Raw genomic sequence first — 24,867 nt, forward strand, 5'->3', positions numbered from 1 at the left:
TACTTAAAACTCATATTAAGGGTGCTGTTCATCAACTTAATATATTCAGCATTTTTAGCAAAAATTTAGTCAATCAATTATTTCTAGAGTGGAAAGTTAGAAGTTATGGATATGGAAGTTAAGGTATGTACAATAGTCAAATATTTATCTTTTACAACACGTGTGATTATTTAAATAATCAGTTAGTTGCATTGAAGTGCAAAGATTGCCTCTTAATTTAACTTAAAGATAAGAAAATAAAACTTAGCCGCTTTAGCCACAGTACGTGAACCATCCATTGAGAGTGCTGGAAGAGATATAAATGAAACGGCCGGAAGATATGGAATCATTAAATGACCTTTTTATAGATGAAAAGTTGGTCCAAATAAAATTATTATGCGAAGACAAAAGTTTTTCCAGATGTTAGTGTCTACTTTTTAGGTAGCACGTACAACCTTAAAAGTTTTGAGTTTTATCGGGTTATAGTTGTAGTCCTGAAACGTAACATACAAAATTATGAATCATGTCGGATATATACGACTGCAAAATTTTGTTCTGTGACTGTCCTCTAAGCATCAATAAGATCACGGTAACGTAAAGGTATATGTCAGCTTTAGCTCCTCCGTTTACATACCTGCTAAAGCAGGTAGACTGATAACATTATCAGGAGACCAAGTACTCACTTGGTCTCCTTTCCTATATATAAAATAATCTTAATCTCCCCAATTGTTCTTAAGTATGTATTAATAAAAATGAGACTATAATTAGTGGTGTCAGCGCTTTCTTTAGATCAAAATAAAATCGGATTAAAGGAAACAAAGACACCTTCACATATTTTTTCTTATAATGGATTATTATTAATATTTGTATAAATTTATCGTATTTCAATACAGGAATTAAAAAGACCAAGTAGTTTCTCAAACAAGAGTGGTAAACGGCCTCAAGTTTCAAAAAGATACAGCCGAGAACGATGCTATAGCTTTGGCTCTCGACCTTCGATTGAAAAATTAAGAGACAATTTCGTGGATCAACCAAAAGTAAGATATTTTTTATCATAAGTCCTTTAATGATATAATAAACTTATCATGTTTAGCAACTGCTCCAAATTTTGATTTTTTTTAATTTAATATGAGTTACTTCGTCGATCACATAACGATGACAGTTGAAAATGTTACAATTTGCAACTGTCATATCGATCCCAATATTCTAAAATTTGACGTTATCTAAGTGCGTTCAGAAATAAGGATATACCTTGTCATTTGTAACAAAATATAATCAAAAACTTGCGGTAATATTTAGAATAATACTGTACTTACTTATGCTTCGATATAAATGCTTACTTAATTTTACGACAATTAAACTGCTGTGCAATGTTTAATTAATTTTTAAGACATTATTTAAGTAGTCGTCTGTAAGCATTACCAAATATGGAGTTCGCTCGTTTTCTCAACCGTCCTCCCTTCGAACCTTAGTAGCTCTCGATTTTAATTTGTCTAAATAAAACGAGGATAATTCAAATGAATTCATAGTGATATTTCTTGTAATATTAAATTTTCTTCTTCATTTCAAAAGTGAGTGTTGATACGTAATTAAAATAAGTTATGGCAAAATAGGTCATACAGTGATAAATAGGTTATGTTTTACGTGAAATTATTGAAATGAAATTATTGTTGTGTGAATTTAGTGATATATTGGAGTATTTTGGTTTTGCAGATGTCTTTTAGGGTGGTTCGTAGTTCAAAATTTCGCCACGTTTACGGGCAGGCGTTAAAAAGGGAACAGTGTTACGATAATATAAGAGTGTCAAAGAGTTCCTGGGACTCTACGTTTTGTGCTGTAAATCCCAAGTTTTTGGCCATCATCGTAGAGTCAGCTGGTGGAGGTGCCTTCATTGTTTTACCTCACAATAAGGTAAGCGACTTAGATAAATGTTTATAAATGCCGAATTTCCCGCTAATTGAAAGAGCCAAATATAATATTTAATGTCATTTAAGAAAACAGTTGCAATTGTATTTAGTTCATAGTTTAGTTTATTGAAAAAGTAAAAATGAAATATGTGCCAGATAAAACTATGGTTTTAGCAATCCATACTTATATTAAAAATATGAAAGTGAGCTTGTCAGCTGTAGCTTGCTCACTGCTGAGCCAGTTTGATAAACATGGAGATGGCTAGACTTTAAGTAGATCTTATTATCTTTTATTATAAATAACATGTGGATTTACGCAGTAGCAAATGATTCATTATTATTTTTATTAATTGCGGTTTAATCTGTCATTTTTCTATGTACAGATATGTTATCATAAGAAAATAAAGTATTGATTATAAACAATCCTTCCTCTTTGATTGCAATCTGTCAGTTATTGTTACTTGTAAACATGGAAAACTATATTCTACTACCTGAAAGATGTTATCCTGTATCCTGTACACATATCCTGTAAATACATACTTTTAAAATCATGTAAATTTAAATCATTCTGAAATCCATTTAAAATTGTTAAGTTACAAACATACAAGAAGATTTATATTTACATCCAAGAGTTAATGGATGTTAAACTATTATTGCAAAAGTATTATAAGCTTTTTAATTTATTTAATTCATTTTATAGGTATAAGTAAGCAAATATGACAAAACATACAATTAATACATATAATTAAGTTAACTCAAGACAATATCATTGCATATATGTAATTTCTTATTGAGAATTATTTAATTTTTCTCTGGAACACTTTTTGAGATGTATTTTTAAATGTTTGTTTCAAATTATTATTGTGAGTAAACATATAGACAGGAAATACAATAAAAGTTTTTATATGACAAGCAAGTATGTAAATAATACCAGCTAAACTAATTTCATTAGCTTATTTATTTGTTAGAAACTTTGATCCTTTCCTGACCTGTACTATTGACTTGTCATTATTTATCTTTTAAAATTTAATATAAACATTGTTATTATAACCTAATATATATAATATAGTAAATAAACTATTGTGGGCTCAACATTCTGAAAAATATTTGTTGGCGCTGCAATGACATTTAGAAACAGGCCACTTTATATACTCAAGGCTGAAGTAATTGAGTTGCCACTATATATGACCTGTTTTGTTTCTTATTAAGGTACTTCAAATTGAATTTAAAAAAACCTGTAGTTTTAAGCAATGATGTGATGAAATTGTGCAGAGAGTATGCTATATACATTACATCTACTCTGCCTCTTATATCAGAACATTTTTTTTATTATCCTTATAGATGTAGGCTTTGGGGATTTAATCTATCTTAAAATACTTATTTACACAATGCATAATCAGCAGTTGTGGGGAATAGAGCACTCAAAGCATGCCTAGAGTGGTTTTATTATTTTATTTTATGTATTTTTATAATTGCTCCAAAAATTTTTTTGTTGCCAGCCGTTTTTTATGCTAAAATGTGGATTCTTATGTAGATTTAACTTGCAACATGAGAAACAAATTTATTAATAATAATAAAAAGTCAAAAGGATTGTTAAAATCATCTTCACAAGCTCTTTTGTTAACATCATTAACAAAACTTATATATAAATATGTATATAATCTGTATAGGAACCACCAATAATATGCATTATCACAGGAAGTTTCCACAGATAAAAAATTTCAACTTAAATTCATTGTCATAAAGGTGATATTAGTATGCAGCATGATAGTTAATGGAATTTTTTAAACACTCATTGTTTTGGTGCAACATGCTACTGATATGGAACAATAGATAGAACACAATGCACTCGAAAACATAATTTTTTATATATTATGTCCACATCACTTTTTTTCCTTGATTGCCAATAATAACTACTGTAAGACTATTTTTATTGGAAATATTGACTTGTAACTTAAGATAAGCTTTCCCGTTCTTAATTTTAGTTTTTTTGAAGTAAAATAATAATCAAAGTCATTGTGGGATAAATCATTTATTTTAATGATTTACCTACTGCTTTCATTCTTTATATTCTTATGTTATTTTAAAATGAGGCGTGACGGCTAGTTTGGATTAGAGATAAACTTAGATATTTGCAGGTAACCAAATCTGACCTTGAATCATGTCACAGGAAGCACGAGTCAAGTGTGTCAAGATCGTTCTCGGTTCAATAAATCATAACAAACGCGCAAATAGACTGCCTGAGTAGTTAGTAGACGAGCGGCTTTGATTAAGGCTTAGGGCTGTCATTTATTTTACTTTTTTTATTGTATATAACTATGTCCAGCATTATAGGAGGATTAAATATCGAATTTAAAGTTCTATATCGACAATATGAGTAATTTGGCGTACGCAAACACGTGGTACAGTCTTGAGCCTTAAAACGAACAGTTGTAGCCACAATTTAATTTATAATATTTGTTTTAAGACAAAGCTTCTATTGACTTCCTACGCTCGTCGAGATGAGATTTTGTTATCTTATTGCTATATGAAATTTATTATGTTCATACCTTATTGGTAAATAATAATAATTTGTTGACTGTCAACCCTAAGTACAGCGCATCGCAACCTGCCTAATATGTGCTTCCTGATGAATTTTCTCCGAATGTGCAGGTTTCCATTTATGTAATGCTCATTGCGTGTACTTAAATGGACGATTTCGCTTTGACCGGTAGCTATATGAAATAAAGAAAAATCTACCTTCTGAATACGTGGTGAAATATGCAACATAGGCCTTGACTTTTGATGATTGAGGAAAATTTAAATAATTGTATGATATAAACGCACTTTAAATTGTTCGATTCTCAGTTTGTTTTTACAATTCACATTCATTGATCTGTTTCGCTGATATACTTGTTTAAAAGTCTTTAGTTTAGTTTAAAACTGTTATTAGGTGTGATTGTTTATATCAAGCACATTTATTGGGCAACGCGAGGGTCCTCCCACGCGCTGCAGACGTGGCGTGTGCACCGTGGTAAATTATGATATTCGCTATTTGGCACACGACCCGCTGAAAACGAGTCGACCGGAATTGTAAGATTTCGGCCTATAACCTATTAGTTTTTTAATTCAATTTGCCGGGGATGTTTTGTGGTCAATGGAAGGTCTAGATTCCTTTCTAAGGTGGAAAATACAACAAATACAAGATTCTTGCTACTCTCTTTACTATTGTGTAAAAATTTAAAAAATAAAACAGATGATATTTATGTTAATGGTATAGTAAATACGAAAAACGAATACATATTTTAATGTCCGAATGGCGATGTGATAATAATGTTTTATACTGTAGGTCTAGAAAACTGTAATATAAATATTTAAAATTTTAAACCTTTTATCATAATTTTCCTATTCCTAAAGTTTAATATAAAAATGCCTGTTGTTTGACGTGCGGATGTACAGCTTGCATAGGCTTTGGTGATTGTTTATATTGGTTTTGATATAAATATCTGTTCGCGTAATAAAAACGTGCGAGCCTGTATGAATAATAAAGCATTAACAAAGTTATCGTTGTGGTATCACTCGCTTCATTATTCCGTGTTATGACTGCGCATATGAGTCATTTACAATAGATCGTACAGCTAAGTGCCTTGTTGCATATACATATACTATAACTATCTACCAAAGACCTATTGTGGTACGAAAAATAAAAAATGTACATGCTCCTAGGTCTTACTTTACACTGCTTTGGTCGTAGTTTTTTAAAACCCAAGTTTTGTTAGTCTGTAATCTGTATGCCGGTTCAATAAAGTTACATGATTTAAAGTATCATGATTCATATCAGACCTTAGTCCTGTAAACATCATTAAATAACAAACCACTATTTACTGAAAAGCTAAATTAATATTATAGATGCCAAAATGTTTATCTATTGCCGTAGTGTTATTAATGAAATTTGATATACGGGAGCTTAAACTATTGTACCAAGATTTTATCAGACTAGGCTTATTCAAGATGGCGTAACAGGAGTGTATGTAGAAAGTCGAAAACTAAAATTGTATGAAAATGATAGTTCGAGTCGACAAATTTTCTAAGCCTACAGAAAAGTGTGTTACTACCGACTACCCTCGCACTAGTTGCGGTTTAGACGCAATGTCAATAAACACGCGATGATTACATGACAAGTGATCCAATGAACTTGATACATGGTATCGTGTATACATATTAGTAATTGTTATCCGTGTTTACATTGTTAAACAATATTCTTCCTGTTTACAAAATCTTGTAACTAAGAAAAAGCCTTTGAATGGATATTTTCTTAAGTCGTAAAATACATTTTTTATTCGTATAGTTGTTATCATACGCTGTTAATATAAACTTAATCATTTAAACGTAATGTAATATATGAAATTAAAATTTAATAAAAAATAAATCAGTGGCCTTGCAACCTCTTTAGGTCTTGGCTTCGGATTTCTGAATAGTTCATGATCATTTTTAAATCTAATAGGCAAGTAGGTGATCAGCCTCCAGTGCCTGACAAACGTCGTCGACTTTTTGGGTCTAAGACATGTCGGTTTCCTCACGATGTTTTCCTTCACCGTTCGAGCAATTGTTAAATGCGCGCATAGAAAGAAAGTCCATTGGTGCACAGCCGGGATCGAACCTACGACCTCAGATATGAGACTCGCACGCTGTAATGAAATTAAAATACTACCTCAAAAACTGCTACCGATGTGAAAGTGACCTAAATTTTAACAAATATTCGTGTAAATGAGCTCAGGTGGTTTAAATTTATTCTGTCCCCGTTTCTATTTGTGTTATTCAGGACGTCTTCGTGATGAAAATTATATTGTAGCTTTTATAAAGGACACATTTTTGGTCTTATTTCTGAGGTGAACATTATATTCTGAAATAAACGCATGTCTATATATGTGTGCACTTCGGTGTCCGAGATAAGATGACCACGTCTGCTGTTCACGGCTGCGTGAAGACTAGTCTGTTTTTTGTTAATTGTAATGAAGTAATTAGAACTACTAACGAATATTGAGTTCTTTTTACTGAAATTGTTAAAACAACTTAACATTCGGTTATCTTGTTTCGATCATTAGATACATTATCGATCTAGCTTTTGAGAGTAGTAAGAAACTTTATCGTAGTAATCTTCGGAAGTAGATTTATCAGCAAACCATAGGATTTTTCGTTGTTGTTGATAATACAACAGTATATTAAACTAAAAGGATAGGCTTAGCTGAGCTTGGTTGAAATACATAAATTGTACTAATTGAAATATTCGTATACTTTCTAGACCGGTGTTTACCAACGTTACACAATTTGATTATTGTGGAGGTGTGTATTGTTAAAAATTGTAATTTCTTCCTAAAAATATAGGTATCATTTAAGATTCTTTAATTTAACATGTATTTTAACAAAGCTTAAGGCATGGCATAGAAAGGGGTTGGGAAACACTGGCCTCTAGACAGTGTGGCGATTTACATGTAAATAAGTAGAAAGTTGATACATGTCAATCTATATAATTGTTGCATAGGTATTTTGATTGACATTTTTAAGATTTATTGTACTCTATAATATATTTTTGGATTTTATATAAAAAGTTATATAAAATCCAAAAATCCACTCTTACCACGTGAAGCCAAATTCACTATCAAGTGAGGAGATTAGATAAACTGAACTAATGGTTATCGCCTCTAACACAAAATCAATTACGTGCTACAATAATTAGTTAAACCTCAAAGTATCAATTAACCTACGTTTTTTATCCCTTATTATATTATATTAATTACATTGAATCATATATAAGTACACAAAAATGTATATTATATATCTTTTTAGTACATGAATGTACTTGTTCTGTTTCCTCACTTTTATTTTCATATATTTAGTTTCTATTGCTATTTTAATTGCAATCCTCTATGAGCTATAATTATAATCAGTACAAACGATACAATTTGTTATATTTACTTGTACATTAATCTTAATTATTTTTTGTACTCTACCCTCTGTTGGTGTTTCTTTATCGTTGTTTCTCATTAGGGTTGCCCGGAAGGAATCGCTTGTAAGCGATAAGGCCGCCCTTTGCCTTATATCTTTGGTAACTGTTTTTTTTATTTTTGTTATGTGTGTTTTTGTATAAGGCAATAAAGGATTAATAAATAAATAAATTATATTTATATACTATTATCATAGAAAAAGGTTAGTAAAAGTATGTTCATACACAATAAAATCATAGATGTTATACATATACATAGTTAAAGCGATTTGAGTATAGATTATACCAACACGTGCCGTATAAAATTACTTCATCAAACGATAATCGCATATATTGACTAGTCGTGGGAAACTTGTCATAGAGTATAATTAGCAAACTTACCTCGATAATTTTAGCTGCGTTTGGTATTTTAAGCGTGACGCGTAGTAGGTGAGATGTACTATTTTGAGACGCGTAATCATAATTTACTAGATGGGCGGACTATTCCTGGCTGATGTAGTAGCTGTACAAATGTTTCCATTAAAAAACTGAGTAGAAAATTATTTTCCAATAACATTTAAGTTAAACAACAATGTTTTTTACTAAATGTTGCATATTCGTAATTAAGAAGTATGATGAAAATTTTATTATTAATTGTTATTAAATTCGAAATATGCTATTAATTATGACATATAACAAAAAAATATAATGTGTGGGTACTTATGTAAACGCCTTAGAAGTTATATTTTGGCGTAACAAGAAGAAAACCTTTAAAAAAAATTTATCGTTCGCCTTATTCTACGTTTGTAGAAAAAACGACAGTATCAAAAGAAAAAAAAAGGTATTTAATACATTGGAAGGTTTAATCAGCTTATAGCAGTTCGTTATAAATTAAATAAAGTTTATTTAAATATCACAACAAAAAATATTTCTACACAATTATAAAATTGAATTTTTTTTATTTGAAAATTATGACTATGCTAACTTCAGGGTGTCGGTTTTTTAGTGACAGCGCGGGCATCGTAAAAATGTACACTCATCATTTTTCCCTAACGCGCCAAAAGAAGTATAATAAAATATTTAAAAAAATATAACTCCTATATGACGTCCATTATTTTATTTAAAGAGACTTATTTTTAGTGATCAAAATAAATAATGTCATAAATCTTCTAGGTGGGCCGCATCCCGGCTGATCATCCACTAGTGGGCGGACACAAGGGTCCGGTGCTGGACATCGCGTGGTGCCCACACAATGACAACGTCATCGCTAGCGGCTCTGAAGACTGTGTCGTAAAGGTATAATAATCATTTTAAAATAATAAAGGAGTTAGATAATTGTCACATACCAATAAGAAAACGTCATTATGTATGGCGTATAATCACATAGTTCGGCATACATATTTCTTATTTTTTTTCTGTGATGGATAATGTTCAAATAAGTAAGTCGGCATAACTGAATCAAACCATTTCAACTCAGGTATGGCAAATCCCTGATGGTGGAATATCAAGAACGTTAACGGAACCAGTAGTAGATCTCGTATACCACCAACGTCGAGTGGGCCTCGTGTTATGGCATCCCACCGCTCAGAACGTGCTACTCACCGCTGGATCAGACAACCAGATTGCGATATGGAATGTTGGTACTGGAGAGGTGCTAATCAGTTTGGATTGTCACCCGGACCTCATTTATTCAGCTTGCTGGAACTGGACCGGGTCGAAGCTAGTTACAACGTGCCGTGATAAGAAGATCAGGTAAGATTGCAGTTATCACCTCGGAAAAACCTCTAGAATATTTAGGGTCTGTTTCACAATGTCCGGATAAGTTCCAAATAAACAATTTATTACTTATTGGTAGGATAAACACTATTGTTGCGTTTCACGACTGTCAGTCGAATAATTGTGTTGCATAGCTATTTGGTACTTTATCCATACATTGTGAAACAGGCCCTTAGTAACTAGAAAATATTACAATTAGCTCTGATGTTACTTTTCAGGATAATAGACCCAAGAAAGGGCGAGGTAGAGTCGGAAGCGATAGCTCACGAAGGCAGCAAAGCCTCCAGAGCTATATTCCTGAAACATGGCCTTGTGTTCACGACTGGGTGAGTGTTTAATTATTCTAAGTACAGGTAATTGTTTATAACCAGCTTATATTAATTATTTTCACTAACAATTAGATCTAACGGATACTATGTTCTTAGTTTCGTATTTGAAAATGTTAATTAAATAAATTAGAGTGACTGTCCGTAATACCAAGCAACTGCGACTAGGTACCGGTTGCTTTATTGACCGTACCGTATAAGACTTTTAGACCACTATGATGTGTCCTATAATGGACTTTAACACAATGAGATAAAGCCCACTGTCACATAAATACAAATTTTTTAAACCTAGCTACGCCCATAACCTTTTCAGGCTTACTACTGAAACAATCTTATTAGATCCAAACCAACTCATTCCAAATTCTCGAATTCCGATACAGTGCTCGATATTGCCTTCGTTCTTTATTATACTCAAATGTAACCCTTATTTATGTTTGACTTAAATACCATTTACTTTCTAAATATAATAAATATTATTGACGAAAAATTCCGATCGAGTGTAATTAATCGTCTAATCAAAATTATAAACAAACAATATCTGGTACAAGAACTCAAGAAAGACGTCTTTAAACAGTTTCAGCCGAATGTCGGAGCGTCAATACACACTTCGTACCCCGGATGCGCTCAATGAGCCCATAGTGACTGTAGAGATTGATACTAGCAATGGAGTCATGTTTCCACTGTATGACCCTGACACTAACCTCATCTATTTGTGTGGAAAAGGAGATTCTGTTATCAGATACTTTGAGGTAAGACGAAAAGGAATATGCATTTATTTATTATTTTACAAATGTGAATTATAAGTCAAATTTGATATTTTTGCAGTCACGCCATAGGGCTTTCAGTTGACTATTTCGTATAGATTTTTGTTTGACTTGTTTTTGATATGCTATTTTTTATACCTATATACTACTGTCTTGCCTTTTAATATATAGAAATAAAACTAGAAATGAAAACACGTCAATTTTCTCCATTAAATAACTACTTCAGAACTGTGTTTTTTTGACCTATGATATAAAAAAGTATTCCATCTTTAACTTAAAGTACCAATATTATTTTTATTCCAGGTGACACCAGAACCACCGTTCGTACATTACATCAATACGTTCCAAACGCCAGATCCGCAAAGAGGTATTTTTAACTATATTGTTGATTGAGCGTAATACAAATTTTTGATTTATAAATTTGTTTCCAGGTATCGGTATGATGCCCAAACGTGGATGTGATGTCGCTACCTGCGAAATTTCTAAGTTCTACAGGCTCAATAATTCCGGGCTGTGCCAGGTATGGTTTTTGTATGTCCACCAATCTTTGTTTCATAAATTGTTAAGATAACCCGGAAACGAGTCTTTTTCGAACGTTTATTCGACTAATACTTTGTTAGATGATAAGTAACTGAAAACCTGAAATCAAACATTTCTACTAAGAACCGAAAATCAAATTAGACGTGGATTGAAATTTGCTTTAAATTTTATTGAAAACCGCGAAATTTTTTATGTGAAATAAGGAGACATGGTTAAAATAATATTCTTGACTATCTGTGATAGAAAAAACCCTTGGCAATGGGTGATAAAACACGCCTGCAAGACGTAATACAAGAAATATTTTTAAATCGTTTACAATGTATGATTTAGGTGGTATCGATGACGGTGCCTCGTAAATCGGAGCTGTTCCAAGAAGACCTCTACCCCGACACGTTGTCTGATGAAGCCAGCCTCACGGCTGACGAGTGGCTCTCAGGAGAAGATGCAGAGCCATGTACCATGTCTTTGAAGGTATGGACAGAATAATGAGAAGTATTGATGGTTGTAGTAAACCAAAATCCCATTACACTTTTGCTGTGACAAAGTGCTATATTCTCGTACTAATACAGCAAGATCTGCCTTGGTTGCAAAAAATTGATAAACCAATATTTTGTATTTTTGGATTCAATAGAAGTAACTATATTGGTTTAAGCATGATATAAGGTTATTAATATTATCATATCATTATCGATGTATGGATGTACGTATAAAATACGTATACGTATCACTCCATAAGAACCAGTATTGATAGTTACCAAATGTTATTCATCAAGATATTTTCGTTTGGTATGGTACAAATGAAATACCATTTGCCTTAACAATTATTTATTATACGCTAATGAGTCTATCTCATTTTTTGTTTAAATTAACTCAGACCTACAAATTCAGAGACTTACGCTAATGTCACTGACGTATGTCAAATCTAATACGTTTTTGACCTCAGGTTAGTGCCAATCAACACCAGTGTAAAAATTGTGTTACAATGTCGTCTTGAGCACTAACAAGAGCATGATCAACTTCATACATAGTTGACATATTTGATGTTGTTGAGAGTAGATTTTCATTGACAAATTAGAAATTTCAAAGATTCATAAAAACGAATTCGAGTCTAATTCTGATCTAAAGTAAACCTTAAGGATAATAATAAAAAAAATCCTAAATTTAAAGTTAGCATAATGCTTATGATACCAGTATGATTTGGTCATCATGGATCACTATAACCCCAAGTTCTTCGACATTTCAAACGGTTGGCAAATATTGGAGCTGACTACTGAACTATTGAACATTATCAAAGCCTTTGAAATGTCGATGAATTTGTTCATGTCTAAAGGGTTGATTTTTTACAAAACCTGGCGTTTCCAAGACACGATACTGTTGCAAAGGTTTTTTCTAAAAATATCAGCCTTTTAGATTTTTTTATGCATTCGGTTAACACCCTCAGAGAAGTGTGAATTTTGTTGGCTTATTTTAACTAGCGTGTTGTGTGGACTAATTAGATGTTGTGTTACTAACTTGGCCTTTAGATCTATTTGTGCTAAATTCTGGGATCATTCTTAGTTTTTTCTATGGAGCATAATGTCTAAACCTAAAATTAAGATTTTTCTTCTTATAGTTATTTATATTATCATACATTATTTAAATGCAATATAAAGAAGTGCCAAGTTTGCCTTCAGCATTTAAAAAAACATTGAAGAACGTCAAACTGGCCATAGATTTTTAACCTAAGATGTAAAGTATCAAAAGCCGACAGGATTAATTTCTCTGGGGGGGTTTGAACCAAATGCAGGAACGAGCGCTTGTCGTCCAGGGAGGATACGTGAGTGGTCGAGCACAACAGCTTACTGTTACTAAAAGAACAAACGCCCTTGCCACTGGAAAGGACAGAGAGAAAGAAAAGGAGAGAGAAAGAGAGAGGAGAAGAGATGAAGAAGACAAGGATAATAGATCACCGACACCGCGAGTGGATAGTCACGCTGGAACGCCTGCGTCGGCTACGCCGCCGCCTACTTTGAATCCTCTTGTTGTACGTATATGCATTTGTAATATACAGATTAGTAAATTCACTATTATGTATTAAGTTCCAGATAAACCACGCTAATTAAACAATAATTATTAAAGTCACATTTACATTGTCAGTTAAAAGATATTTTCAAATCAAAATTCTGTTAAATGATTTTGTTATGTCCGTTTTAGGAAAAGCAACTATCCGACTTCGCCGACGAGATACGTAAACTGAAATCGGTGGTCGTTAAACAGGAAAACCGTATTCGTGCGCTGGAAGCGACGGTAAAATCTTTAATACCACCCATACCTTCTCCGGCCCCTGATCAGCCAGACCATAATCACGAAGAGAATATGGCGCCCGACGAAGTGTGAGTGACACCGGTTAGACATATGTGTCAACTTTGACAGATGTCAGTTGTCAACACGCAACATTTGTCAAGCTGTATTTCAAGACGCGATTTTATAGATTAAGCCTAGTGCTAATAATTATAAGCTTAATCCAAAATCTTATGATAATAAAAAAATACCGTGCATTTGTGACTAAGAGTTTTTAGGAATTTATTTTTAGTTATGAGATAAATCAGAAGATAAGATTTGGTTGGCTTTCCAATATCGCGTCTTGAGATATTTTAATTTTGTTGTAAGTAAATAAAGGAGGGATTTGTATTAATTGTATCAAATCTCATAAATTGGCGCTAACTTGGTCGCTAATGGTGAATTTAATAATAAAATATTCTAAATTAATGTAATCACAAAGTGGCTCAGTTATTCGTTCGAGCTAGGTTTTTTGAATGCGAAAAGCATAGACAATTCTGTCTTATCAGACGAAAAAGTTTCAAATTTCATGACACAGATTATTGAATCCTATAGTATATTTAATGTTGCTACATTAAATTGCCTCTTAAGACAAAATGTCTTCAGTACTTCGATAACGGCTGTTTTAATTTTGCGTCATTTGACTAATCATTTATATGTGTAAATCTTTTCTAATGATTTCTAAAAATATATGGTTTATAGTTAAGTTTCAAACGACAAAGAGTTATGGTAAAGCTTTATTTCTTCGCTAAATTTTCAATAATAATAGTACCACGATATAAACGAAGGCTATTGATATATTTTCAATTGCTTAGTCTTTTTATAATGCTTTCTTTTTAATATTAATATCTTTTCAAATTTATAGGATATAAGCTAAAAGATTTTTAATGTGCCTTAATATTATAATTTTTCAGTCACAAAAATTAGGAATCATTGAAATAAGTATTTGCTGCCACTTTAACTCAGGCTACACTAATAAATAAAGTAATTAAAATTATTAAATATACTTTTTACCGTCATCGGTGTTTTGACAGCTAGTCATGTCATTGTGACACGTGACACTTTAATGTTGATGGGTGACCATTTAAGATCTACTAATGAAAATCGTTATAAAATATGATCACCCATTTGTGTTGTCATCGGCGACAGCATAGTATTATAGTCTAAATTAAATAGTATTATAACTGATTATTTTTTTTACTTTGTAAGATGGCGTAATTTAGATGTTCTATTTTAAGATCATGACATGGCAAAGTATGGTATAGATTATATGAAATGCTTGTTTTTAAGTATAAGGTTATTATTTGTGTAAATTATTATATGTCGTACCTCGTATGTGAAGCTACAGTTTTCAATTATATTTTTTTGTATTATTTTGTTTTTATAGCTTTTAATTGTGTAAACGCAGGAATTATCGAGCTTTGTGTACTTATTGTAAATTATATAATTGCTTGTTGTGCCGGACCGCATGATTGCAGGATCATAATAACATGTCCACCCCTTGCATTATAAATCCATATTAAACACTATTGCTAGGGAGAGATAGCTAGTATTTTCGTAGCTGAGGTAACACATTTAAAATTAATCCACTGGAATTTATGAATTGTGCCAAATTATTAAAAGCTTATTATCTAATTAATGGGGCTTATCGCTTTTTATAATAACGTCTTTCCTGAGAATGTGTAAATAAGAACCGATTTATAGAAAAATACTAAGATTTAAAATGAAAATAGTAAAATAAAACGCACAATAAAAAAATGAATTTACTATGAGGTGCCAAAAGATGTTGAAATATACCTCTGTTAAATCGTCTTAAGTTGAATAAGGGTGCATAAGCCTTAGGGTTGCCAGTATTTTAGGTCTTCCCCTCCATGTTAATAATATCTGATTGTAAAATAATATTAAGTCATGTAAATACAATCCTATGCCGATTTTAATACTTTTTAAAAATGTTTAATTTTATATTTCCTCATAATGTAAGTAGTTAAAATAAAAATTAATGTTTTATAGTTATGACCTTATTCAATGTTCTTGATTCATTGTCGTTTTCTAAAATGTGGACCATTGACATTTTTAATTGTTTCATGTACTGGCCACTACATTGGCTGATTGAATGTATCATGACATTTTACAAAATATGATAATAGCTAAGTTTAGCATCCAATTAGCCTTTATAAGGGCCACATAAGCATTTGTTAAATGGCAATACTGGTGCTAATTGTTATTGACATGCTATTAATTTTCAACATAATGTTTCTGTATTATTGTGAATTAACTTTAACTTTGTATTGCCATTTTTAATAACTTTGTCTTATTGATTGTACTTGAAAGAAATGTTAATATTATTATAGTGTAAATGATAGCATTATATTCATTACATTTAAATATGTCAGACCAATTCGAAATGATGTGCCTTGTTGGTTTAGGTAAATACTCAAAATGTTGCAGTTGTGTAAGTTGAGCTGAAATAAATGTCTATTTTACTATTTTCACTGGTAGTATTATTCCAATTCTCCATCTCTGTTTTCTCGATCCAAATCACCTCGCAATTTAAAACCACACAAATCAATGGGAAAAAAAATGGGAAAATAAGGATCACTCGCAACAAGCTGGGTTTGTTAATGCCGAGGAACGAGAGAACAAACTGTAATTGTCAAATTGTCAGCCAAGATTTAACAACAGCGTTTGTGTAAAATTGGTGTTCACATATATAAAATAGAAAGAAAAAGCTAAAATACGACTGGACCGAACGGAAAGAATGATCGAACTTAATTAATACTGGGAGCCAAAAGAAACCCTACAAAGAACTTATCACGGAAAAACTGCATTCATTGTAAAATTATCCTAATAAGCACGATAATTATTCAACAAGAAATACTCAATTTTTAGAGTGATTCTATTCCCATCAGTCTAACAACCTTGTACAAACTATTCGCGATATGTCTAGAAAATAATAGTATAGGAAAAATAACCAACCAAACAGAACGTTGTGCCATTCCTTTTTATGATATTAGCCTATTAAGTGTCCGATAAATTTTGACAGATAACGTCCAATTCCTTAGATACTCCTCCACCAGTTAAGGATCCGCGTATACCGCTTTTTTCGAGAGCGATTATCAAGCGGTCATGATTTATGGTAAAAAACTTGCTGAGTTACTTGCCCGTTCTTCTCAGAACAAGACCTCCTGGTAGTCTTGCGAACGGATGGCGTAGTTTTGCTCTTTCGCGAATTTTGTAAACGTTTTTGACATTCGTAAGCATGCCTTAAGTCGCATCTAAACTGATTAAATAAATTTTGATTTGATTTCAAAGGCTCGAGTAAAGCTTACTTTTCATTTAAGTATTGTATCGGTAAACTTTGAGAGGAAGATTGGGCTTTTTCTTGCATGGAATCCGAACTGATAGTTCATTGTTTATTGTAGAATGCATAAAATAGATTACTTTTTAATTTTTGCGATATTATTGGACGGTAGTTAAAAAAATCATTAAGTTTCCTTTTCCTGTAAATAAGCCGAACACATCCAGTTTTTGGAACGCTTACGTACGTGCCTGTTTATCCACTACAGTTTAACAGGCATGAAATACTAGAGGAAATTTAACAGCCTACAAGAGGGGCAAACAGTCTTTTAATACTTTAAGTTCTTCATTACCTTAAAACATTGAAACTAAATTATTGTGATGGATGGAGATTGTCAACTGCATATGAGTATAAATCTTGTGAACCCTTGTTTATGTATGGTTGAGAAAATATTAAGCAACAATATAAAGTTGTCGCCTTCTTTCGTTAATTAGGTAAGCAAGTTGTAAAAAAAAAGTATCAAAGGTAAAATGATTTATTTGTCAACATTGAATGCCTTATCAAACTGATCATCACTAATCTTTCGTTTCTTCAATTTCTTTAATAAGGCTACATCAGCTGCAAGTTCCTGTAGCTCCTCTTGAGTGACAGTCTTTCTCTTCTTAGTATTCTTTCCTTCTGCTATCATCTTCTTTTTTGTTTCTTTTCGTTGCGTACGCTTCTCTTTCTTCTCTTGCTTAATTTGTTTAGTGTGTTCCCAGGCTTCTGTTTTCACCTATAAAGTTTTTAATTATATAAACATACTTTTCAGACATATAAATTAACATCAAACCCATTCATAAACATATTAAAAGTTTAGTTTTAGTAGCAGTTGTTTATTAATACATTGCAATGCTACCATACCTTTTTTTAGCTTTGCATATATATAAGCATTTAGAAACATAATTAGTAATCTGACTAGGTCTATGTATGAACTTAGCATATTTACTTTCTCTAGAAGAGCTCTTACCATCTTCTTCTTCTTTTTTGAGGGCCAGATTCCAGTTTTTTTATATTCTTGCAACTTTTGCAGCCGACTAGTTTCTTTCTGCTTATCCCTGTAAGATATACTATTGAAGTCAATCTCATATTTAGGACCTATAAATTGTGTTTTATGTTCTTCTCTTATTTCAGGCATTAATGGTAACTTAAGGAGACCATAACTGGTTGCTATATGACCTAAAGGTAATTCTTTGAGTTGCAAAAGAATATTACACTCATGTTTTGAGTAAGCTCTAATATGTGAGACAAAAGCTCTCATCCCTTTATCAAGAATAGTCCGATCCTTCCTCTGTTGATCATGGAGTATTGTTAACACCTAAAAAAATTAATTGTTAAATTATAAAAATTTTATGATTTAGTAAAGGTATTGTTTTATTAGCTCTTAATTCGTTAGACTAAGGGCCTGTTTCACAATGTATGGATAAAGTACCAAATAGCTATACAACACATAAATTATTCGAAAGATAAAAGTTCCGAATAAGATATGTACTTCGCATTTCATGACAAATAGCGCTATCTGACAGTCGTGAAACGCAAAAATACTGTTTATCCTACCAATAAGGAATAAATAGCTTATTTGGAACTTGCCCGGACATTGTGAAACAGGCCCTAAATATCATGATTACTTAACCCACCTTATGCCTTAACTTATCACTAATCTTGATCTGATCGCTGGACTGCTTCCAATCCTGAAGTTCTACCTTTTGATTACTCTTTATAAATGGAACATATGTATCTTCAGTGGGTAAGAGAGGTAAAAGAGAACATCCAGCCGCCCCTCCTCGAGCTGTCCTTCCCACTCGATGTACTAATGCCGCTGGATTTGTTGGAGGCTCCCATTGGAGCACCCATTCTACTTCTGGTATGTCTAAGCCTCTGAAATAATGATGATGTAATCAATCAATAAAAGGTCACATTTAAACAGATCAAACCATATTTCTGTCATGAATACAGTTTTATTATTATTATTAAACACATATACTAAACTATACATATGTTATAATTGTAAAACTCAGACAACTCTAGGTAGCATGCGCCTCAATTAGCGTAGAGTAAGCAGTAGCAACACAGTCTGTATGCAGATTTATCATTGTCAGTCATTAAACTTTTGTGCATAAAAATTTTTCTTTAAATTAAATTTAGACAAAGTTTACCTTGCCATTAAGTCTGTGCATAGTAATATCGTACTTTCAGCTTCTCTAAACTTATCCAGAATCCTTCCTCTTTTCTGTTTCATTTTACCATGTATTGCAAATATTTTTAAGTCTGGCAAAAACACCGGTAATACATCAGCCCAATAATCTACACAAGCACAGGTTGGAAGAAAAAAAAGGCCTTTCATCATTTGTCGATTTCTAATGAAATTCAAGAGGAAAAGAAATTTATCTTGAGGTTCTACAATTATGTAGTAATTTTGAAGAGCAATAGGTGTGCTTATGCTTGATTTTTCTTTAACACTAATCAATACAGGGTTCCTAAGACCAGCTCTTACTAGATCTTGGAGCTCCTTAGTCTGAGTTGCTGAGAATAACCCGGTACGTCTTTGTCTTGGAAGGTACTGCAAAATTGTTGTTAATGTGGCATTGAAACCTAGGTCCAAAAGACGATCTGCCTCATCTAATATAAGAACCTCCTGTAAATGAGAATAAATATCATTAACACTAATGAAATTGTACTTTATTCAAGCTATTCTCTTTTCTTCTTTGAGAATTAAAATATAACCGGCTGATTTGTAAAGGAAATATGTTGTTTTAAATTCTGTTCTATTAATATGTTTTATATATATAATATAATTATTAAGATAAAACAATGTTACTCCATAAAAATACCCTAGTAATATAATGAATGTTTCATATTTGCCATTAGGATCATACCATCTCCCTAACTCGTCCTGGCAAATTAAGATTTTTACGTTCAGCTAACAAGTCCTGCAACCTTCCTGGAGTACAAACTACAATTTGAGCTCCCTTTTCAATATTTTCTATGTCAGATTCAACAGGACGTCCACCCACCAGACAGCATAAAGAAAAATGGCAGAGCTCAGGTTCCATAAGAAATTGTTTAATAACCTTTAAATAAAATTTTAAATTTAAATTAATATAAATAAAATTTTCAACAAAAAATCAATTCCATTCCTATACTACTTAGGTGCTAATTTTCTATTAATATAAATAAATACAAATTCAATAAAAATTTGGTATAACTATATAGATCAAATTAAAATAACTAATGCAAAAACTAGAAAACCATTTCAACTAAATAAATATGTTAAATAAACAAATAGAAATAAACACTAGAACCTTCAAATAAGAACATGTTATTTCTCTGTTATATATGTATTTTAAGTACTAAATATAACCTTACTTCATAAATCTGAGTAGCTAATTCCCTTGTTGGCGAAATAATTATTGAGTAAACTAATTTTTTTCTTAGTGGACTCTCTCGTTCTTTCTTCATCAACATTTCTAGCATAGGTACAACAAAAGCTAAGGTTTTTCCTGAACCAGTTACAGCCTCAGCCACAACATCCTTACAAGACAGAAGGAGAGGAATCACGGCTGCTTGTATAGGAGTCATGGCATTAAAGCCTTGTTTAGTGATGCAATTTAATACAGGGATTGATAAAGGGGGAGTAACCTTGTTCCAAGCTTTGTTAACCATAATTTATAAAGTATATTTCCTTCTACTTTTAATATTTGACTCCTCAAACTGTCGGCACCAATAAATAATAAAGATGACAGTTGTATTCTGTAATAAGTATATTAAATATATTACATCTAGTCTACTTAAATTATGATGTGATCCACATGTAAACCATTAATATTTATTCAAGCTAGTAATAATATACAACATAGTTGATACTTGACACTTGACAGTACTCATATGTATTCACGGTATTATGATAAACCCCCTGCCAATGAGTGTTAACTACAGATTAGTTAGTAAATGGTGATGAAAATTGTGTTATGAGGTAAATACTCTAGGCTGGACATTGACTAATGACGCTTACACATATATTTATTTTTAGTGACAGCTGTGTTTTCGTTTTGTCTTCGCTCGATAGTCATACATATAATTTCATAAATAAATTGTAATGTTTTACATCTCTAAATAATAGGAAATAATCAAAATGACAAGAACGCTTGGAAACACTGAAAAGCGATTTTCAATAGACGATGCATTCGAAGAAGAAACTGATGAAGCCATCAAAGTGTATGGTGCTACCGTTGATAGGTCTCCGATACAAAATAAATTTAAGAATGGAGGCGATTTTATTTCAAGGTAAGCCCTTTACTTTATAAATTCCCAGAATTACAGATTTACGTGCTATCCTCAATAACTTAAAAGTTCAGTTATAACTATTATCTTGTTTCGATCTTTGTGAGACATTTTTAATATATCAAGCAACGTTTTCTTATATAAATAGTAATAGTTGTTATAGCGTAAACCTATTAAAGTAAGGATATCAAAAATTTTATGATTATCTTGAATTGTAGTGCATTGCATTGACTTTGAACACATAATGGGTTTAAAATTAATCTTATGTCATTATCAAACAATGTACATAAACAATAGCCTTGTGCAAATATCATTAACAATGCTTAGTTTCACTTCAAAGTTTATACCTGATATTTGGATGTTTAAATTCCTCACAGATAGGTTGTCTTATAAATTTTCAAATGTAAAGTGTGTTCTTAAGTCTGAATCTGATATTTATTTATAGATAATTAATACTAAATGTATGTATTTAAATTCTTGTTATTCTCGTTGAAATATGCTCGGTTGAAAGATTTTCACTTGAAATACTTTTTGGAAAGTAATTAATTTTTTTTAATAAAGTTAAGGCTTATTATCTGAATTTTATGAAGGATCAAGTGCACCTTTTTATATATATTCTGTATTTTAGTAAAACCTATAAATATACTGAAGATACAACATCTCGAGACTCTGATTCACTCATACATGAATATGTAGAAGCTTCACAATCTCTATATTGCTGGAATCACCCAAAGGTCAGGGAGAATTGGAAAACAGTATGTGCTGCTGTAATACTACTTATAGTTGGTGTAGGTTTACTTGGCATGTGTGCCTTTGCTGTAGCTGAACCGGAGAATGGTCTACAAGGTGCTGTGTTTTTTGTAGCTGGCATGATTTGCTTTGTCCCCGGAGCTTATCATGTAGTTTACATTTGGCTAGCTGCAAGAGGACAAAGAGGGTATGATTTCTACCACCTGCCTTTATTTACTTGATTATTTTTTATGGAGATGTAAAATCATAAAATTCTGTGTTGTGTTCTTAAGGTTGACTGATATATATAACAAGCTCTCTATATTGCCCCTCAACTTGTAGAGTTGTACTTCTTAGCGGAACTTACAGGATATTAATAAAAAATACTGCAAATGATAAGTATAGAGTAATATTTAAAGCTATCGGTTTAACAGATCACTTTATCCTTTTACTTCCTCTAATAAAATAAATAAAATTGGGTAGCTATTGATAGTTGTTAAAGGATCACAATATTTGTGGATATTGTGTAACTAAATTCTTGAAGTTTTCTATGTTACAAGAAAAAAAAATTTATGTATAGTTTTTATTAAAGTGCCTATATACATTCTTGATTCTTTTGTTATAAAAAAATCACTGCATAATTTTATAACATACTGAGAGAATGAATTGTTTAAGCCATATAGTTTTAATAAAATACTATTGATCTCTATTATTAAAAAATAATTAATTCAGTTATTTTCGAATTTTGTTAGTGTTTAAGTCAGTCAATGTCTCTTTTGATATTTTGTTATTTAAATCTGATCAAAATGATTGGTAAGCAAACTTTATAAATGAATAACATAATTTATAAAAGAAATACTTCAATAGTAAAGAAATGATCTGGTGTATAACAACACAATTATTTTCCTGCTTAAATGTAATAAAAAATCAAATTGTTAGGACGGACATGTATTTCTTAACATTAAATAAATGGGTTTAGCGAAGACTATATTGTTAATTGCTATAGAGCACATATTATTATTTAATTAAATATATTGAATCTGGCTTTACATTCATGAGCTTTGTATCAAATATTATGTTGGATCAAATTGAGTATTCATACATGATGTAATTTATTTTATTGTTTTCCATTTAGTTTGCAAGCTTCAAATCTTATATATACCTTATTATAATAAAGTAAGTCACTTTTTTTTCTTAGTTAAATACATGCCATATTCAATATAATATAATGTTATTTTACCTATTCCTTTTTCCCAGTTATACCATATACCTTAAATATGTGACAAATGATTGTGTTATAAAAAACACATCTAAATTTACAAACTCATATTTAATTATGTACAGTTTTCATTTGATTATGCATCTTATATTACTTTTTGTATTAATCTAGGTTATTGTGTAAATATATTATGTTTAGTCAATTGGTCTTTTACTAAATTCACTAGACTTTTTATGTATTTGACACTCTGTTCCAAGCATCAGTTCAATTAAATACAAATAAGGCAACAGGCGGCCTCATCACTTTATTCCAGGCAGAAAAATAAAAAAAAATAATCAGGTAAGTACAAAAACTTCATGACATAGAATCTTAAAATGTTGGGTTCAAAATAATAAGTAGGGCTCAACTCGTATAGATTTTAAATACTGTGACATAAAGAGTTAAGAAATTATTTATTCATGTTATGGTAAAAGAAAAAAACTCATTTATTTTTAATTTTTTCAATTGTTCATATGTTAGGTACAAATTTTGTAATATCAGTTAAATAAGATATGATACATTCATATTTAAGTTCATACTTAAAAAAAGTATTAATTAAGTGGGAATTGCATTCATAAGCACAGTGACACTTGATTATAATTATATTCTTTGTGCTATGTAAGATGTTTTCTTGCATACCTACGCAGTTTAAAATGTTGCAAGAACCTTAACTCTCCATTCCAATTTTTTAATACTTCCATCTGATGGATATCCATTAAATCTGGCATTTCCAAGCCACATGTTTCAAACTCTTCAATTTCTCGTTTTTTTGTTATGTTTATGACATCTTCTCGACTAGCATGCTGGCGGTTCTTCCTCTGACCCACTGAATTTTTTAAAGCTATTTGTTCTAGTTCTTCATTAAAACGCGCCAAATAACTCTCAATAAGTTCTAATGTTTGTTCCCTAGTTAATACCTGGCATCCTACAGGAAGCCTGTCTTTAAACCACATTATCTTTTCTCCAATTAAATTGTGTTTAATGTGAGTTCCAAGTTTATTAATATTTTTCTTCTCTTCCTTATTAATTTTCTTTGCTAAAGACATCATTTTGCGACTGTTAGGGTGTTTTAAATTTTCGATATTTCTTTTTATTTTTGGCATTTTATATTTTATAAAACAAAAAAAATCCTTTAATCCGCAACAACCCAACTACAATTCAGAATTACAGTATCTGCGTTAATATATCACTTTGATTATTTTTGAGTTAATTGCAAGTTTTCCCGTTTGATTCTACGAATTATTGAGGGGAATTAACATTCTTACATTGCTAAGAAGGCCGAACGGGTCTCGAGTCTCGACAATAAATAATAATCCGATCACGTGTTGTGAGTTGTCACCTTCCTATATAAGAAGTTACTCTATGGTTGTCACTGATTTTAGAATAGTTGTAGTAGAGGAAACGTGTTATTGACATTCACATGACATATGACAAAATGACAGTTTGTGTGGACAAATTTGAAATTTTCATACAAATTTAGTCTTCCACACTATTAATAAACGACTTTTTTACAAGTGTAGCCTGTGCAGAGATATATAGCTATATCTCTACAATATTTCTGCAAAAGTCTTTACCCGGTCTACATAACATTGCTCGGCTTGTATGGTATAACTAAAATAAACACAAATGAATCCTGAAAAACTTCGCGTAGCATGAAAAAGAGATGCTCCAGGCCAAATAGTTAGAAGA

General features: G+C 31.4%; 4 protein-coding genes across 8 annotated transcripts; 2 read left to right on the plus strand and 2 right to left on the minus strand.

Moving 5' to 3' along the window:
• Window positions 1-6: 6 nt before the first annotated feature.
• Window positions 7-16,065, plus strand: LOC111002942 (coronin-6). Of its 5 annotated transcripts, none has more exons than XM_022273241.2 (12): window positions 7-123; window positions 873-1,016; window positions 1,693-1,890; window positions 9,022-9,144; window positions 9,326-9,600; window positions 9,843-9,950; window positions 10,525-10,699; window positions 11,018-11,081; window positions 11,146-11,234; window positions 11,585-11,725; window positions 13,041-13,277; window positions 13,448-16,065. In XM_022273241.2, the coding sequence occupies exons 1-12, from the start codon at window positions 106-108 to the stop codon at window positions 13,628-13,630; spliced, it is 1,755 nt and encodes a 584-aa protein (XP_022128933.2). In that variant the 5' UTR covers window positions 7-105; the 3' UTR covers window positions 13,631-16,065. The 5 variants fall into 5 exon arrangements, with proteins under 5 accessions (XP_022128933.2, XP_022128934.2, XP_022128937.2 ...); XM_022273242.2 differs by having other exon boundaries at window positions 13,062-13,277; XM_022273245.2 differs by lacking the exons at window positions 7-123; window positions 873-1,016 and adding an exon at window positions 1,207-1,267.
• Window positions 16,066-17,390: 1,325 nt separating this feature from the next.
• LOC111002945 (probable ATP-dependent RNA helicase DDX55 homolog) lies at window positions 17,391-20,751 on the minus strand. The gene is made up of 6 exons (XM_022273249.2): window positions 20,277-20,751; window positions 19,787-19,981; window positions 19,067-19,545; window positions 18,548-18,788; window positions 17,881-18,228; window positions 17,391-17,646 (listed from the first exon to the last, which is right to left on the minus strand). Exons 1-6 carry the CDS (start codon window positions 20,571-20,573, stop codon window positions 17,407-17,409), a joined length of 1,800 nt encoding a protein of 599 aa, XP_022128941.2. The 5' UTR covers window positions 20,574-20,751; the 3' UTR covers window positions 17,391-17,406.
• An 81-nt stretch (window positions 20,752-20,832) lies between these two features.
• On the plus strand, window positions 20,833-22,526 carry LOC111002951 (transmembrane protein 134). The gene is made up of 2 exons (XM_022273256.2): window positions 20,833-21,194; window positions 21,820-22,526. The coding sequence occupies exons 1-2, from the start codon at window positions 21,043-21,045 to the stop codon at window positions 22,160-22,162; spliced, it is 495 nt and encodes a 164-aa protein (XP_022128948.1). The 5' UTR covers window positions 20,833-21,042; the 3' UTR covers window positions 22,163-22,526.
• A 326-nt stretch (window positions 22,527-22,852) lies between these two features.
• LOC111002952 (translation machinery-associated protein 16 homolog) lies at window positions 22,853-24,499 on the minus strand. The gene has a single exon (XM_022273258.2). The coding sequence runs from the start codon at window positions 24,279-24,281 to the stop codon at window positions 23,793-23,795; it is 489 nt and encodes a 162-aa protein (XP_022128950.2). The 5' UTR covers window positions 24,282-24,499; the 3' UTR covers window positions 22,853-23,792.
• Between the last annotated feature and the right edge of the window lie 368 nt (window positions 24,500-24,867).

This window comes from Pieris rapae, chromosome 3 (genome assembly GCF_905147795.1).
Source record: "Pieris rapae chromosome 3, ilPieRapa1.1, whole genome shotgun sequence".
Classification (NCBI taxonomy): domain Eukaryota; kingdom Metazoa; phylum Arthropoda; class Insecta; order Lepidoptera; family Pieridae; genus Pieris; species Pieris rapae.

Excerpts from the sequence above, each read along its gene's own strand:
- LOC111002942 (XM_022273241.2), top strand. Across the intron at positions 9,145-9,325 it reads CTGAAGACTGTGTCGTAAAG|GTATGGCAAATCCCTGATGG; the intron begins GTATAATAATCA and ends ATTTCAACTCAG. Across the intron at positions 9,601-9,842 it reads TGCCGTGATAAGAAGATCAG|GATAATAGACCCAAGAAAGG; the intron begins GTAAGATTGCAG and ends GTTACTTTTCAG.
- LOC111002945 (XM_022273249.2), bottom strand. The coding sequence starts at position 20,573 with ATGGTTAACAAAGCTTGGAACAAGGTTACTCCCCCTTTATCAATCCCT. Across the intron at positions 18,789-19,066 it reads TGCACAGACTTAATGGCAAG|AGGCTTAGACATACCAGAAG; the intron begins GTAAACTTTGTC and ends TCATTATTTCAG. Across the intron at positions 18,229-18,547 it reads GTGATAAGTTAAGGCATAAG|GTGTTAACAATACTCCATGA; the intron begins GTGGGTTAAGTA and ends TAATTTTTTTAG.
- LOC111002951 (XM_022273256.2), top strand. The coding sequence starts at position 21,043 with ATGACAAGAACGCTTGGAAACACTGAAAAGCGATTTTCAATAGACGAT. Across the intron at positions 21,195-21,819 it reads GGAGGCGATTTTATTTCAAG|TAAAACCTATAAATATACTG; the intron begins GTAAGCCCTTTA and ends TCTGTATTTTAG.
- LOC111002952 (XM_022273258.2), bottom strand. The coding sequence starts at position 24,281 with ATGCCAAAAATAAAAAGAAATATCGAAAATTTAAAACACCCTAACAGT.